General features: G+C 58.3%; 1 protein-coding gene across 2 annotated transcripts in view; it reads left to right on the top strand.

Annotated features, from left to right (window-relative positions):
* Positions 1-309: 309 nt before the first annotated feature.
* CACNA1C (calcium voltage-gated channel subunit alpha1 C) overlaps positions 310-16,021 on the top strand; it is a 420,733-nt gene continuing 405,021 nt past the window's right edge. For both annotated transcript variants that reach the window (XM_024733016.1, XM_024733015.1), the window contains exons 1-2: positions 310-620; positions 4,138-4,243. In XM_024733016.1, coding sequence (XP_024588784.1) covers positions 337-620; positions 4,138-4,243 — 390 coding nt within the window. In that variant the 5' untranslated portion in view covers positions 310-336. The remainder of the gene's footprint in view (positions 621-4,137; positions 4,244-16,021) is intronic.

Below are 16,021 nucleotides of genomic sequence, written 5' to 3'. Positions count from 1 at the left end.
GGTCCATCCACCTCACTACAAATAACTCAATTTCGTTTCTTTTTATGGCTGAGTAATACTCCCCTGTATACATGAGCCACATCTTCTTTATCCATTCACCTGTCGATGGACACTTAGGTTGCTTCCATGTCCTGGCTGTTGTAAAGAGTCCTGCAGTGAACATTGTGGTACATGTCTCTTTTTGAATTGTGGTTGAAATGAGACTTCGAAAAAAAAATTGTGAGCCTGGGATCCAGAGCACATCACAAGCTCTGCTGTTTTCCTCCCGGTGACCGCTGTCCCCTGTTCTCTCCTGCAGGTCCCAGCTATGGGAGCCCACGCCCGGCTCACGCCAACATGAATGCCAACGCGGCCGCGGGGCTGGCACCTGAGCACATCCCCACACCGGGGGCCGCCCTGTCCTGGCAGGCAGCCATTGACGCGGCCCGGCAGGCCAAGCTGATGGGCAGCGCTGGCAACGCCACCATCTCCACGGTCAGCTCCACGCAGCGGAAGCGGCAGCAGTACGGGAAGCCCAAGAAACAGGGCAGCACGATGGCCACCCGCCCGCCCCGTGCCCTGCTCTGCCTGACCCTCAAGAACCCCATCCGGAGAGCGTGCATCAGCATCGTCGAGTGGAAGTATCCTTTGTGCTCGGGGCCGGCAGATGGTTCTCAGACCTGCTGCACCTGTCACCAGGGCGCTGTCTGAATGCAGAGTTCTAGGCCCTACCCAGCCTCGAGTCAGAGTCTCTGGGGATGGGGCCCAGGAATCTGCTTGTATAACCAGCTCCCTGGGGGTTGTTTTTTTATATAATAAGCAGTATTTGAGAAAACAAGCCTAAGGGGTAGGCAAGTATCCCCTCTCCGGGCTGAGCTTGCCCAGGACCCACTGATGTGTGGGGTTGACAGCGTTGCACCCCAGACCCCCCTCCTCCTCCCGAGCTGTGGGACTGGCGCAGATGCGGGACCTCCTGCTCGAGGCTGCAGGACCCGGGAGAGACGAGAGGGTCGGCGCTCGGGCGTGGCTCAGTGTTTCTTAGCCTTGGGGCACATCAGCGTCACCTGGGGAGCTGGGACAAAGCACAGGTGTCTGAGCTCCGCCCAGGCCTGGCTAGGCTCTCCAGGTGCAGCTGAAGTGGAGAGCGCCGGCCTGAGGGTGTAACGCAGACCCCCTGTCCGCGGAACCCCGTGAGCGAGGCCTGCAGGGGAAGTGGCTTGGAAGGGCGGCTCTCAGGGTGCAAGCGCCGGCCCCTTCCCGCCGGGAATAGTGGGGAGGGGAAATGGAAAGCCTCCCAGCCATCAGTGGGTGCGCCCTGACTTCCCGTGATGACGCAGTGCCCATAGGTCACACGGGCCGGACTAGGGCCTGGGACTCAGTGCCGGGTGTCTTTCTGGTAAGAATCCACTTGGGCAGGGCTGCCACGTCTCCGGGGTTCAGGATGGGGGGCTGGGTTTCAGTTATGACTTTGCATGGAAAGATTTAGAGGTCTTGGGGATGGATGAAAGGTAAAAGGAGGTGTTAGTTCTGTCAGTGCCTGAGCCCTTAAGTCCAAGGGCGCTTGAGAGGAGGCACCCGAGCCCGGTGCAGCTGCAGAGCCAGGCAGGGCTCCCAAGGCCGAGGTGTCCGCTTTCCGGGTGACCGGGTGAGAGGCTGGGCTTGGGCGGCCCCGCTGGGCTGCTGTCACAGACGCTCAGTCAGGGCCGAGGGGCCAGGGGGCGGGGGGCCTGGGGGAGCTGAACTCGCCCACACCACGCCGCTGGCAACCGGCAGAGCTGAGATTCAGATCCAGGTGCCCCGAATCCAAATCCACGGTCCACGCGGCCTGCTCCCCGTGAGCCCAGAGTGTAGAAGAGAACGCACTGGAGGATGTCTAGAGGATGCCACCCAGCCCGGCTGGGACACACGGGGATCCGACCTGGGCCTGAACGGCCAGCCCACAGTGGGCTTCTCCACGTTGCAGAGTTGTTTCGTGCCTGAGTGGTTTCTTCGCACCTTCTCTCCCCCAGCAGTAGCCCCGAAATTTACCATAAGGTGATGGATGGAGAGCCTGAAATTGGGGGTGAGCAACAGAGCCGGAGACACCCTGGGCCTAGCCGTCACCAACCTGGGAGGGTGACAGGCTGACTTTGAGGTCTGGCTCAGTTGAGCTGAGGTGCTCTTGCCCTGGGGGGGTGACCACAAGGGCCAGGTGATGGGAACGAAGCTGCCCGCCTGGGGCTGAGTGTCGCTTTGCCGCGCAGGTGGGGACCGGGTGGGAGGGAGGAGGCCGTGTGGGAGGAGGTCTAAAAGAACCAGCTTCCTAAAAACGCTTGGGGTGACTTCGGAGTGGATCAGCATAGAATGTTCCTGACCGACTCAGACTCCGTAGCCAGACTCTCTGGTCTGACCCCATCCTACCCCAAGCCATGTGACTCTGGGCAAGTTGACATCTCACTTTCTGTGCCTTGGCTTCCCCGTGTAGAAGCGGGGTGATAACCGTCCACCCCTCCGGAGTGTGGGTAGTGTGGTCAGAGCAGGGCCTGGCCCGGGGCGCGCTCTCGGTCAGCATCAGCTCCTGGCCGTCCCCCCGGCCAGCATCCCATCTTCACCACGCGTCCTCGGCCAGCTCAAGGGGCAGCACGGCCTGTTGGAAAAGTTGAGTCAGAAGCTCTGGTTCGGACCTGGCTCTGCTGTTGGCCAGCTCGGGTCTGAGACAGGTGGTTTTATTTTCTGTGTCTGTCCAGCTGGGGGGCTGGGCAGTGTACTGCAGGCCGTCTTCTGGACACCAAGGCACACGCAGACAACGGCAGTGCCTGTGGGGCACGCTGGGTGAGTGGACCCCTAGCTCTGCCCTTGGGGCCGAGGGCATCTGTAGCCGGGAGGCCCTGGACTGGAGAATCACCGCTTCCTTCCAGGCCCCGAGCTGCCCTGATGACACAGGTCTGGGGCCGTCCGTGCCAAAGGAGTGGACAGTGGACTCGGTGGGCACAGGTATGGGTTCTGGTCCTGGCTGGTCAGTGCCTGATGTGGGTCTCGGGAACGTTCCTCAGGCTGTCTGGGCCTTGGGAGTTTGGACCAGACCATCTCCAAGGCCTCTTCCTGTTTCAGGATTCGTTAGCTTTGTGAGTGCAGGTTTCCCTGGAGATGGAGGTGGTCCCTGTCTCCAGGAATGGCCATCCTCCTTCTCTACCTCCTCCTGTGAGGCTCCACAGACTAGGGTGGAAACGTGGCCGTGTTGGGAGGTGGGGAGCTGGGGCTGGAAGGGCATGAACCGGGCCCTTCCTCTGAAGCCCCCTTCTCTGGCCTTTAATTCAGGGTGCAGGGTGGAAGGGCTGTTATCACAGTCGCTCATTTTTCTCTCGAGAATATGTCTGCCCTGAAATTTTGGTGCAGAAAATCCGGGCACAAGGACCTCCCTGATTGCTGGGGGGGGAGGCGAACCTTGGCTTATCCCCTCCAGCGCCCGGCACAACCCGCGGGCAAGTCAGGAGGCCCTGGGACACAGGCCACCTCATCGCAGGCAGGGCCTCCGCAGACTGAAGAGGCTCTGGGCCCCTGCGTGGAGCTGCCGTCCCCTGCGTGCACGACACACGCTGCCGTGCTCCTGGGCATCCGGAGCCCCTGGCCACCTTCCGGCTCTTTGCAAGCAGAGAATAAGGAGGAAGAAAAAACAGACTCGAAATTTAAAGTTAAAAGATTGAAAATCCTATCTCCAGATGTCATTGAAACGTCTTCGAGTCGAGTCTCTGCCTTGAATCCCAGGGGGCCCCCCTCTCCCCCGCCAAGCTCTGTCGGGCCCCGGTGCGGGCCGCTGGGGGTGGCGAGCCCTGGCTGGAGCAGGCCTCAATCTTTCAAAGCAGCCCTGAGCACACATGAGGGAAAATGAAGTCCAGGGCAAATCTAAATAAATAAAAGAAGGGAAAAAAGTTTTAGAAACCTGTGTTTACTCTGGCACGCGCCTGGCCTCCACTGCGTTTGACATATTAGGGAAAATTTTGGCGGGGCCCATTAGAAGCACTTAACAAGGCATATGTTCCTTTTCAGGATACAAGGGGCTTGGAATGTATTGTTTAAACAAGATTCGACGAATCTTTGATTCCGTTTTGAAACATCTATCTGTGTATGTTTGTCTCACTGGTGCTTCCGTGGCATTAACTTCCTTAACTCCCTTCCCAGGCCATTTGAAATCATTATTTTACTGACTATTTTTGCCAACTGTGTGGCCTTAGCGATCTATATTCCCTTTCCAGAGGACGACTCCAACGCCACCAACTCCAACCTGGTAAGTGCACTGTTGCGTCTGCCTTTCCGAGTCGGCGGAGGCCCGAGCTTGGCGCGCGCGGATTCAAGCTGGAACGTGTTCGATGGGTCAAAAGCCAGCCGAGCTTGGATCCCGAGGGCTCTGGCTCTTTGTTCAGACGGGCACCTGTCTTACGTCAGCCTGCTTTGACAGATACTGTTGCAGTCGGGTGGTTGTGAGCAGGGCACACGTGAGTGTGAGCTCTGGGCGGCGGCCTGGGGGTGCTCAGCACACCTGCAGCCTTGCAGGGCAGGTGTTTGCGGGAGCGAGTGTGCCTTGTGGATCCTCCATCGTGTTTGTTTCCAGGGCCTTCGTTCCGCTGGTGACGTTTGCTCAGGTGACATGTGGGATCGGTGCACGGGAAGTAATTTCTAGGAAGCTTTTAGGAAAGTTTGCTTTTGCAGCCGAGATGTACTATTTAGTTAGAAAGGTTTTCGTTCTTGGGAAAGGCGGCTTTCCATCTGGTTGGTGGGGAGGCCGGTGCTGGCAGTGTCGGGTTAGAATGTGTCCATGGAAAAAGTGTGGAGGGTGTTTACTTTGGGCTGAGCGTGAAGTCATCACAAAGGCCTTTGCGCCGTCTGGGCATGGGAGGAGAGCCTTGGAATGCAGCTGGCAGAGCCGGACGCCCCAGGATGCCTCGGCTGCAGGCTTGGGGGGAAGCCCTGCCCCTCTCCTCTCCCCTGCCAGGACACCAAAGCTTCTCACGTGACCCCCAAAAAGCACATCTTCCGCCGTCATTGGCTGCTTCCTCTGGTGACACGGGACTGTCTGGTGATAGTTTCTGGAAGAAGCAGGAGGGAACCGGGCCGCCTTCTGCTGTCGCCGACTTCTTGTGATGTCACAGGAGAGTCAGTTCTTCTGCTTTTTGGCCTTTGACATTTTTTTTTGGCCCCGTCAGGTAGTCCGTCCGATGCCCGTTTAGACTTCACGGCCGTCGCCCGGTTGTCACAGTGAGCCTGGGTTGCACGTGGGGTCAGGCTCCGGAGCCGGCCCTCAGGCCTAGTGATGACACGGCAACCAGAGCACCGGCCCAATCCACGCGGCCTGCTGAGGCGTGACCTTGTCTCTTAACAGGCAGGACCTCTTTGCCGTGTCAAAAGAAATACAAGAGGGGTGTCCCAAAGGGCCCCTAGCAAAGCAGGAGCCTCTTCCAGTGGTGCTACTTCTGCTCCGAGTGTCACCTCCCCCCCCACCACCCCGTCCTCCCCAGAACCCTGTGGCTGCACACTTAGAAAAACAATCCGGGGCGTTTGGAAGCCAGTGATGCTTTGGGTCAGCTCTGGCCCAAGGCACCGAGGCGGGGGCTGTCATCCTAGCCCCAGAGATGGCCCCTCACCTCGAGTCCGGGAGGATGAGAAGGGCCACCAGGGGCTGTACAGGTGGGCGCGCTGGGTGACCGAGGGCCGCTGGTCCCACCCCTCCGGGCTGGAGAGCAGGGTGTCCCTGGATGCCCTCCGGGCTGGAGGCGAGGGGCCGTGGTCTTTAAAACACTCCACAGAGTGGTGGATGAGTTCTGAAACTAGGTGGGGGTGATGTTTGCACAACTCTGGACTTTTACTGAAGATCGCAGGTCATACGCTCACAACGGGCGGGTTTCCTGGTGCGTAAATTGTACCAGTAAAGCTGCTCTGGATAAAGGGTACAGTACCGGCAGCACCAGCCCAGGCCCATCCAGGCTGCCCCGCTGGTCGCGCTAACATCTTCCCCAATGAGGGCGAGGCCACAGTGCAGGGAGGGCAATGGGGGGCAGTCAGGACTCGGGGGACCTCATACTAGGAATGCGGGCCGCACAGGAGAGCATGGGGGCTTGAAGGGGGTTCCAGTTGCTAAGGCAGCTGCCACCCCTCTCAAGCCACGGGTTGGGCGGTAACAGTAAATTAAGGAAGCATGCTCGGAAGATGGAGGGTTTCCTCCGTCCTAAACACACACAGACACACACACACATACCTACACACACATACACACAGACACACATACATGTACACAGACACATACAGGCACGCACATATACACAGAAACAGAGACACGCATATATGTACAAAGACACAGACACACACACACACACATACACATATATGCAGACACAGAGACACACATATACGTACACAGACACACACATATACACAGACACAGAAACACATGTGTGTACACAGACACACATATACACAGAGACACATACACACATGTACACAGACACACACACACATAGACACATACAGACATACTCACACAGACATATACAGACACACACACACACACGACACACATATATACACAGATACAGACACAGAGACACACACACATACACAGACGCACACATAGACACAGACACGCACGCAAAAACATACACGGACACACCCCCAGATACACATATACAGACGCACAGATGCGCTTGCCTCTTCTGCCAGCTCTGACCCTGAACTTCCTCTGGTGGATGCATGTGTACATGCAAGTCTAATATTTTAACTTTCATCTTTCTGAGGAAGGGTCTGCATTGCCTCTGCTGGGTCCGTCTGCCCTCTCCTTGGCACCTTGCTCCCGTTCCCTGGGCTGGTGGCTTCGTCCTGGGGCCTCTCTAGGGCCACTGTGTTGTGGGGCCGAGGGGACAGACTGCCCTTGGCGTGGTGCATCCAATGGCCATGCCCCTTCCTTCCAGGAGGGCCTTGGACTTGGGTCGTGCAGGCAGCAGGTACCCCAGCACGTGAGGTCCCCAGGTACAGGCGTCCCTGGTGGCTCCTGGAGCTGTGGGTTTGGGGACGCCCTGAAGATCTCAGGGCCCTTCTCGAGGGTGCCCCCGGTCTCACTGGTTCTTGTTTCCTCGGTGACACTCCTGTGTCTCGTCTTGGGATCTTTGGAACGGCCCCACCCAGAAGACTCCTCTGGGGTCTTTCAGACTTGACTGTGCCCTGACCTTTGCCCCTGGACCTCAGGAGCCACAGTCCAACTCCCGTTCTGTGCATGCCACGAAGTCGTAGCTTCCCTGGGACATGGCGGGCCACCGACCGGACGGCCAAGGGTGTTAGACACCCCCTCACACAAACAGCCAAGCAACACCCACGTTGGCTGACGGGCCGGGACCAACCAACACGAGTGTCGTGATCTGGACCCGCCCCTTCCTCCTCCTCATGGCGGCGTTTTCTGTGGTCAGAGGCCCCTTTGCAAAACTTTCACCAAAACTGTGGCTTTGGGACACAGCTATTCTTTAGTCTCCTGCTGCCTCTCTTCCCATTTCCCCTGTGCCTTCTAGCTTCTTTTCCCGCGTCTAGGGGAACTTTGTACCAGGGCTCTGTCCTGCCTGTCTCAGTTTCTGCTCTCTCCCTCGGTGAGCTCAGCTACTCCTGCAGCTTTTCATTCACTTTCTACGTAAATCGTTCCCAGACTTACGGCTCCAGCTCCAACCTGTTTCCAAAGGCTTGGATCAGCATCTCCTGCATGAGCGAGGCCCGTGGACCAGTGACTCCTGACCCCGCTTGGTTATTATAAAAGCCTGGAGAGCTTGAAATACACCGACTGCAACGTTTTGGAAGATCTGACTCAGATTTAGTAGTTCTGCGGCACGGCCCAGGAATATGCATTTTTAAAATTCCTTGTGGTGGGGGTGATGGGGGTCACGAGGCACCGTCAGCTAGGAGAAAGACTTCAGGGGAAAGGTCACACTTAAGGGGCAGGGAATGAGGGGAACAGTTTGCGGTTACGTGAGGAGCCCGTGGAAGATGCAGGAGGAGACGTTGGACAGGACAGGTGCGGGTCAGGACTCCCGGAGACAGTTCGCGCTGGAGGGAGGGGGAGGGGGGATGGGCAGAAGGAGCCCCGGGCCTGGCTCTGCAGCTGAGGCAGGTGCAGAGGGAGAGGCGGGGCCTGTGCGGGGTGGGTGGACGGGGAGGGGTGAGAGTGGGAGAGAAACTGAGGAGACAGTCTTTGAAGGTCAAGGAACAGAGATCTAAACACATGGTGGGGGGGTGACTGGGCCGTGGTTCATCCTTGCCTTTCTGGCAGCTCAAGGCCGGCTGTGCAGAGAGCGGGCTCCGGGCTCTGGGTGGAGGAGGGGCCGCCGGTCCTGTCTGCAGCCCCGGGGGCCCTGAAGCAGGGGGTGCAGGCGGCTCTTTGTTGAGCTTTGAGGACTGAGACACTCCTGCCAAAATGTTCTTGTCGTGCCAGAACGCGGCCCCCGAATCACATAAGGGCCCCTGCAATGAGGCTTGAGGATTCTCCCGTGACTCTCATAGCTTTTTTAAAACAAGAAATTGCGGTTCCAGCGTCCTGCTCTGAGGAGGGGACGATGCTGCACCTACAGCAGAGGCCCTAGGACCTCAGTGCCTCCGGATCACCTGGGTGGGGGCTACAATGCAGAGTCCCAGGCCCCACCTGCGGAGCCCAGGCTGGGAGCCCGGCGGGGTGGGCGCCCAGGAGTCGGTGTGTTTAATACGGTCCCCCTGGTGCGCCTGCTGCCGGGGATCGCAGGCTGCTCTTGGGGAAAAGCGACCAGCACGTTGGCTGTCCTGTGAGTGGGTCCCTGTCAGTCCTCTCCCCGGCTCTCTCTAGATCCAGACAGAGAGAGGGAACACATCGGCTCCCCAGAGGTTTCCCCTCCGTGGGGTTCAAGAATAATCTGTTTAGCAAAGACACTCACAGTCAAGGAGGAGAAGGTCCCCTCATACCCCACAGGGCCACAGCCGCCTCCCGCTGGCTCACGGCTCCGTTCTCTCCATCCCGTTCCTGCTCCACTGGCTGAGTACAATCCCCGTTGTTTTCCTAGCACTTTACTTTCTCCTCTTTCCAGGAGATGAAAAGTGTTCCAGTATGGATTTTTTTTAAGTCTTTTTCTCATGATTTAAGTAAAAGTCTGGTTGTTTTATGCTCCATCTAACATACACTGTCGCACCCAAATCCATCAACTTTGTTATCTTTTCCTGGTGCTAGTGGAGCAGAGGGAAACGTGAACTGGCCCATGACACGACGGCTCTCGCTGCATTGTTCACAGTCTCGTTACTGGCAGGGCCCACCTGGCACGCAGAGCATCTGGTGTGAATAGCGCCGTGAACCCCTCCCTCTGGTAGCCGCTGCCCTGCCGGTAAATCGGATGATGTGTCTTGAGCTCTGGTGCCAGCAGGGCAGACTCATCGCGTATGGAAAACTCCCAGCTGCCTGCAAACCCTGAAGTCCGCGCAGACTTGGCTTGGGCTGGAATATTAAGAGAACATATTTGGCATTTGACCTTGTGCAGAGAACAGGGCTGTGTACTTTCTGGAGCCAGAGCCAGGCCGTACCCGGAGGTGGGGGGAGGAGGAGAGGCCAGAGAAGGAGTCATGGGGGGCCGGGGGTAGGGTGCTGCAGGGGGCTCGTCAGAGGGGCCCCCCAAGTGCTGGGGAGAAGACTGGGGTGTCGGGTTTCCCATTTAGGTTGTGAAATGGGGACAGCCGAGGCTGGGTGGGCGGGTCATGAGTTAAGGCCCGTGGGCCCTTAGAGCAGTGCCCGCACAGGCTGTGTGCGCCGCCCGCCGGGAGAGCTTGCAGCCGGAAACCGGGGGCCTCCGTCCTGTCCTGGAGAGGTCACCCCGGGCCCTTCGGGAGAGCTTTTGTGGGCAAGGAGACCCAGAGGCTGTTGTTTCTGGACTCCTCGCCTGGGAGATGGACATCTGGGCTGCCCAGCCCCGTGGTCTCACTGCACGGGGGGCGGGGTGGGGGGGAAGCAGAGAGGCCTCGTGGCTAGAGAAGGGGCCCCGAGGGACAGCCCTGATGGCCTGAGGGGCCAACCCTCTCCCCCGCCCCCGCCCCCCCACACAGAGTGACTGCGTCTGGAACAACCCTATGTCCCTCCCGGTCAGCTCAGGGGCCAGCCACGCCCGAGCCTCTGGGGTCCCCTTCCAGGTCGTGCTGGGCTGAGGACGACCCGAGGGTCCGCGTTTAGGGCGCCCGAGCCCCTGGATGGGTTGGGCCGAGTGCTTGGGGAGCAAGCAGGGATGCGGGCTCTGGCCCTCGTCCTCCTGCCGTGAGCTGGGTGTTCCTTCATTGTGGGGTTTGCTCGAGGGTGAGACGAGTCACACTCACGGCAGACGAGAGTCGGGGCCGCTCTCGCGACCCCGCATCACAGCCAGTCCCGCCAGTGCCGCGCGTGGGCCTCGGGAAGTGCTTCACGGAGGGACCCCCCTGCCCCCACCGAGGGTCCACGGAGCGGCTCTGGGTGGGACGTGGGCGTAAGGTGTGACCTGTACGCCATTCTCGGGCCGGGCTTGCGGGCGCTGGCCTGGGAGGCGAGGCCTGGAGGGGGCCTCCCACCGGTCCCTGAACCTTTCTGTCACTCTTCCGGCAGGTGGGGCCTGGAAACCTGCCTAGTCATAATAATTACCTTTGCCGAGGGGCCACCAGGAGCCAGTGCTTTGCAAACACGGTTTCTAATCCCCACAAGAGTAAATGATCATATGTACTTACTTGTTTTCTTGAGGGTGGAGCATTCATCCCTGCCCCCCCCCCCCCCGCCCCGCCCCGATGCTGCCCTGGCCCCGGTGACTTTGGCCAGGCACGTGCCAGGCTCTTGATAAATATTTGTTGAGTGAGTGGACGGGGGAGTGGACAGACCCAGCCAGATGGTGTCCCTTTAGTTCAGAGGACCAAAGTGACTGGGGAGTGAGGGCCAAGTGTCACATGAACTCATGTGTGAGGGGGTGGTGGCCCCTGCCCTGTTCCCTGGAATGTCGTGCGGGGCTGCTGTGAGCATGGGATGGGCAGGGGAAGACACTTCGAAGATTAAACACCCTGCCTGGGTTGACATTAACTGGTATTTTTTAAAAAAGCAACTTGGTTCTGTTGCGCAGTCAGTTTGGTACACGCTCGCTGGGTAACCAGAGTTACACAGATGACGGGGCTGTGGAGCCTGAAGCCTCTAACTCAGAGATAATGGGCCCTGTTTATGCCTTTGCTCCACGTGCAGACACCCCAGTGCCGTGTGTGTCTTAGTCACTTGAGCATCACGAGGGCCCTACGAGACCCTCCTGTTGTCCCATTTCACAGACGAGGATAGATGCTCAGAGAAGGGAGACGGTGTGCCTGGAAACGCAGGAGCTGCGCTGTGGATGCAGGCGTGTGTCCCTAACCGTCAGGCGACAGCTGCCTCGCGGTGTGCTCATGTACCAGGGCTCCCTGGGCCGGGCAGGGGCGTGCCACCTTTCCCCACCCCGTCACAGACGGCGCCTGCTTGGAACCACCCACAGCGGAGATTTGCCCCGAGGACCGGCGTCCTCAGAAGAGAGGACGGGCAGCGTGGCAAGGCCCGTGCGAAGGCAGGGTGGCCGCACCGGGGACCAGGCGTCTCCGATGGGTGGGGGCTCCCCCTCCCAAAAGGTTTCAGAGGGAGAGGCACTGCCTGCTCCGCACTTGCCCCCAGACGGGGCTTTGAAGTCTAAGTATGTGTCGCCTCTGGTTCCATTTTATCCATTTGTTTTCATCTGGGGGGAAACGTTCCATGTACACAACATATATACATTCACGCTCTGTGTCGTGGAACCCCTTTCCTGCACCAAGCTCCTTTTAATTTAAGTATATTGGAGGAAAGCCTTTCTCGAAGATCAAATCCAAACCTCTGGATCCTTTGAAGGACATCCCGAGCGTGTTGCACCCTTTCTCGGGACGGTGCCGCCCTTAGACGCCCCAAGTGTTGAGCCTGCTGTGAAGCCGTCGGGAGGGCGAAGGATGCTCCGGGTCCCAGAGCTGGAGTCTGGAGGGACCCCGAGTGCTGCGGGTGCCTGCCGGCTGGGCCCCGGCCCTCGGGATGTGCAGTGCCTGCTCCCGCGGGCCTGGCGCTGGGTCAGCAGACGCTTCCAGTGTGTGCAGAGGGAGGAGAGAGTGGACTGAGCAGGTCACTGCAAACAAAGCGCGTTCGCGGTGATTTCTGCATCTGAGAACGTAGATCTCGGCTTCTCGGGAGCCTTTCCCCTCTCTATTCCCTTTGTTCTTACTGGTTTCTGCGTGACTGAAGTTGTTAGGTCTGCCATCCAACTAGTAATAATAGTAACGTCCCCTCTGTACTGCAGACAGCGTTCGGAGTCAGTGTTAACTCGCCTGGTCCTCTCGATGCCCCGTGGAGACCCCGGGACTGTTAGAGCCGCTCTGTCTTAGAGAGGAGGAGAATGAGGCCCAGAGACGTGAATTAACTCGCCCCAGGCCGCACAGCTACGGGGCGGTGGAGCTGAGGTTCCAGCCCAGGTGTGTGGCTCCCGAGCCTTAAGGCCCTGCGGCCCCCCAAGGCCTACACCCAGCGTGTGTGTGACAGACGTGGGGGTCTCTTCACCAGTGACCCCAGGGGTGTTGTGTCTGTGGGTCGGGGTGGGGGGCAGCCCTGGGCCGTCCAGGACGCGCGGGAGGTGGGAAGCAGGGGCTGCGATGCCCGCAGCACAGGCAGGTGTGACGGGGCCGCGCTGGGGTCACCGGCCCGCATCCCGGCTCCATCGCAAGCAGGCTTGTCGCTCTGCTTTCCGGCCTCAAGACTTCTCGGCTGGAACCAAAGGTGGTACCTCTCACAGCGCAGTGGGGGCTGGGCCCAGAGGAGAAGCTGGAAATGCCAGCAGCCACGGGTGGAGCTGAGTCCTCACGGTGACGGTCGCCCCTGTTGTCATGGGAACAGACAGATACGCACTGCCTCGCACATTGGCCCCTTTCCTGGCATCTTCTCCTGTGCACTTTCCCTCGGCCTCCTCTCAAGGTGGCGTAGGGATGCGAGCGAGCTCAGAGCCACGCTCCAGGTTTAGTTCCTGCCCTTTCCAGACTGGATGCAGCAGGGCGGCCGCAGCCTGCGGAGCCGAGAGTGGCAGGAGGGGGGACCCTCCCCACGCGTGGGACCCCTCGTGGGCCACTGGTCCGGGTCCCCGGCGCGGCAGGGGCGGCTGCAGGGATCCCTGTGCCTGGCCCTGCCTCCCGCCCGGCCTCCTCAAACACACGGAACCATCGCGAATGCGGGCTTGTCCGTCCACGCTCTGGGCCCGTGGGCAGGGTCAGAACGGGCCCATCTCTGAGTCCTTGGGAGCAGGGTGAGGCCTGGAGAGTAAGGGGTAGGGTTAGGCCTGGCCACAGGGGCCGGAGGGGCTGCACGGGCTTCTGCAGATCCTTTCAGGGGCTGGACTCACCCCGGTCAGGCCCTGCGGGCGCTGGTGGGACGGGTGGGCCTTACGGAGAAAGGCAAGGGGGCCAGAGGTGGCTCCCGGTCCACCCCCGTCCCCTGCCAGGCCACCCAAGAGCAGGTGAACGAGAGGCCCGCACAGGCTGGCGGGGGCGGGGGATAATCAGTGCACGAAGTTGTTGCTAGGAGTCCACCACAGAAGGAGAATCAGGGCCACCCTTGGGGCCCCCCGTGCTCCTCTCAGATGGCATACTGGGGGGACTTTAGAGGACTTTGGGGAGAAGAGTTTTTTTTTTTTTGCGGTACGCGGGCCTCTCAACCACAGAGAAGGAGAATCAGGGCCACCCTTGGGGTCCCCCGTGCTCCTCTCAGATGGCATACTGGGGGAACTTTAGATTGGCGCACGGGCCCAGCCGCTCCGCGGCATGTGGGATCTTCCCGGACCGGGACACGAACCCGCGTCCCCTGCATCGGCAGGCGGATTTCCAACCACTGCGCCACCAGGGAAGCCCAGGGGAGAAGAGTTTAACGTGGGGTTCCTGGCTTTTGCGGGTGTGAGGCCGACTAGTTATGCCCGAGGGGATGCTTGTCCCAAACTTACTCTGACTTCCCATCCCCCCCGCCCCTCCTCCAGCAGGATGTGCTACTTATATGCTGCAAGTGTGTCTTCGCTTTAAAGTTGCCTGAAGACATCTGACTGTAAATCTGTAATCGCTGGTGTGGTAGTGTTTGAGGATGATGGCCGTGGTGAGCTGGTGGGCTGGTCCACCCAAACGCAGATGAGCTGAGGCCTGCGGTCACCCGTGGTCAGCGCCGGGTGGTCAGCGCCGGCTGGGCTCACGAGGCAGAAACGTTCATGCACAAGTGTAGGGAAAGCGGAGCTAAGACGTCGGGGAAAGTGAGGGGCTAAATGTAGGATTCTGAGTTTCTAGTATGATTAGTGAAGGCCCTAGAGGCAGTGATGCGTGCGAACTGGAGGGTGGAAAAGTGATAGAAAAGGTTTTCCTGGGAGAAATTGCTCTCGAGTGAAGCCAGAAGCCTGCGGGGGAATTGGCTAGACCTACGGTCGGAGTAACGAGATCCCGGGTCGGAACAACAGCAGTAGGACTCCTTGCAGAAGGTACGGCTTTGACATATAAACGTGGGTTCCCGAAGGTCAGTCTAAGACCATCCTTGGCGTGATCAGCATTCGTTCCCCAACAGTTCCTTACTGGGCACTGGCTGCGTGTAAGACGCAGCTGTGCTTAAGACAGACGCCCTCGAGAGGCATCATTCTAAGGGCGAGAGGTACTGGCGTCTAATTAAACAATGAATTGTTCGGTTATAATTGGCCTCTAAAATATTTATGTTTGGGTGTGACTACGTTTGTTTTAAGTAAATATTTTGCTAACGCTACTGAAAGAACAAGACCCAAACTTAGGATCACTCGATTGCATGGGAGGGGGGAGCTGTATCACAGAGTCTCTTAAACTGTGATGAAAAAATGTTTTAGGGTCGATGGTGGGATTGGTAATCCTGCCGAAGCGGCCCCTAGATGATGAAACTTGAGGCTTGCTGAATCAAAGGGCTTAAGAGTGAGGAGAAAGGGTTAGATGTGGCCACTTGAAGGAAGGTCACACCGGTCCTCAGGTACAAGGAGAGGATTCTGGGAGGACAGAACTGGGCTGACTGCCCACCTCTCTGCCACTTTGTGAGGTCTGTTCAGCAGGAAACTCAATTATACACAAAGGTTCCTGCGTTTAAAGCGTGTTTTCCTGTCGGGAAGATGCAGCCTGATGTCATTTCTTACCTCTCAGGACGATTTGAAATCCTCAGTTGCCAGAGTCCTCTTTTTCTCCCTGTAGCCCCCATTTTTAGTAAAGCTTGTTCATTTTTGTAAAAAAAAATTTTTTATAGTCATTTTTATCCCTCTGGAATCAGGAGGGTTTTCTGTGTGAATAATTCTTTTTCTTTTCCTTTTCTCCAATGTAGGCATCTTGGGTTTGGCCTCTTGGGGAGAAATAATAAAATTCTTTGTTTACTCTGGTGGCCTTTGCTTATGTTAGAGCTGTTTTATCTCAGACATTTGTGATTCTATAAATCAAATCAGCTTTTCTTAAACGTGCGGATCCCTTAGATTCGACCGACATCTCTTGGTTACGTTTCCAGTGACAGCGCACCTTGTACTGAAGGTTTATTCATTTTTTTGCACGTTCATTTATTGTTTTATCCTTTGCTCACTCAACTACCATCTGTGGACACGCCAGGCAGCGGGCAGGGGCCTCGGGTCACGGAGCCGTTGTGGGGAGTCGCTGGGTGGGCTTCGTGGCTATAAACACCCAGTGTTGCAGAGCATGGGGTTTGGACGCAGCTGTGGGTTTCCCTGCGATTGTGTTTCTTGCCTGGATTTTCCCAGTGGGCCCTGCCCGGTGGCCCCGTGCCTGGAGCAGCTGCCAGTGGGGACCAGACGCGCTGCCCTTGCAGCTTCCCAGCCTCCCGAGCCGCGGTTTCCACTTGCTACTCGGCGAGAACTGTGCTGAACTTACAGGTGGGCTTCCCGAGAGGAGCATCGTCTCATCGGAGAGGATGCTTCTAGAAGCCCTTTGAAAACTGTGAGGCCTTATTCTGATGGAAGGTGTCGTTGTTTTGATTACCCGGTGCCTCTGAATTCTG

The sequence above is a fragment of the Neophocaena asiaeorientalis genome, unplaced genomic scaffold (genome assembly GCF_003031525.2).
Source record: "Neophocaena asiaeorientalis asiaeorientalis breed wild unplaced genomic scaffold, Neophocaena_asiaeorientalis_V1.1 scaffold150, whole genome shotgun sequence".
Classification (NCBI taxonomy): Eukaryota; Metazoa; Chordata; class Mammalia; order Artiodactyla; family Phocoenidae; genus Neophocaena; species Neophocaena asiaeorientalis.
Note: the sequence above shows the minus strand (reverse complement) of the source record. Positions and strands in the feature narration are given on the sequence as shown.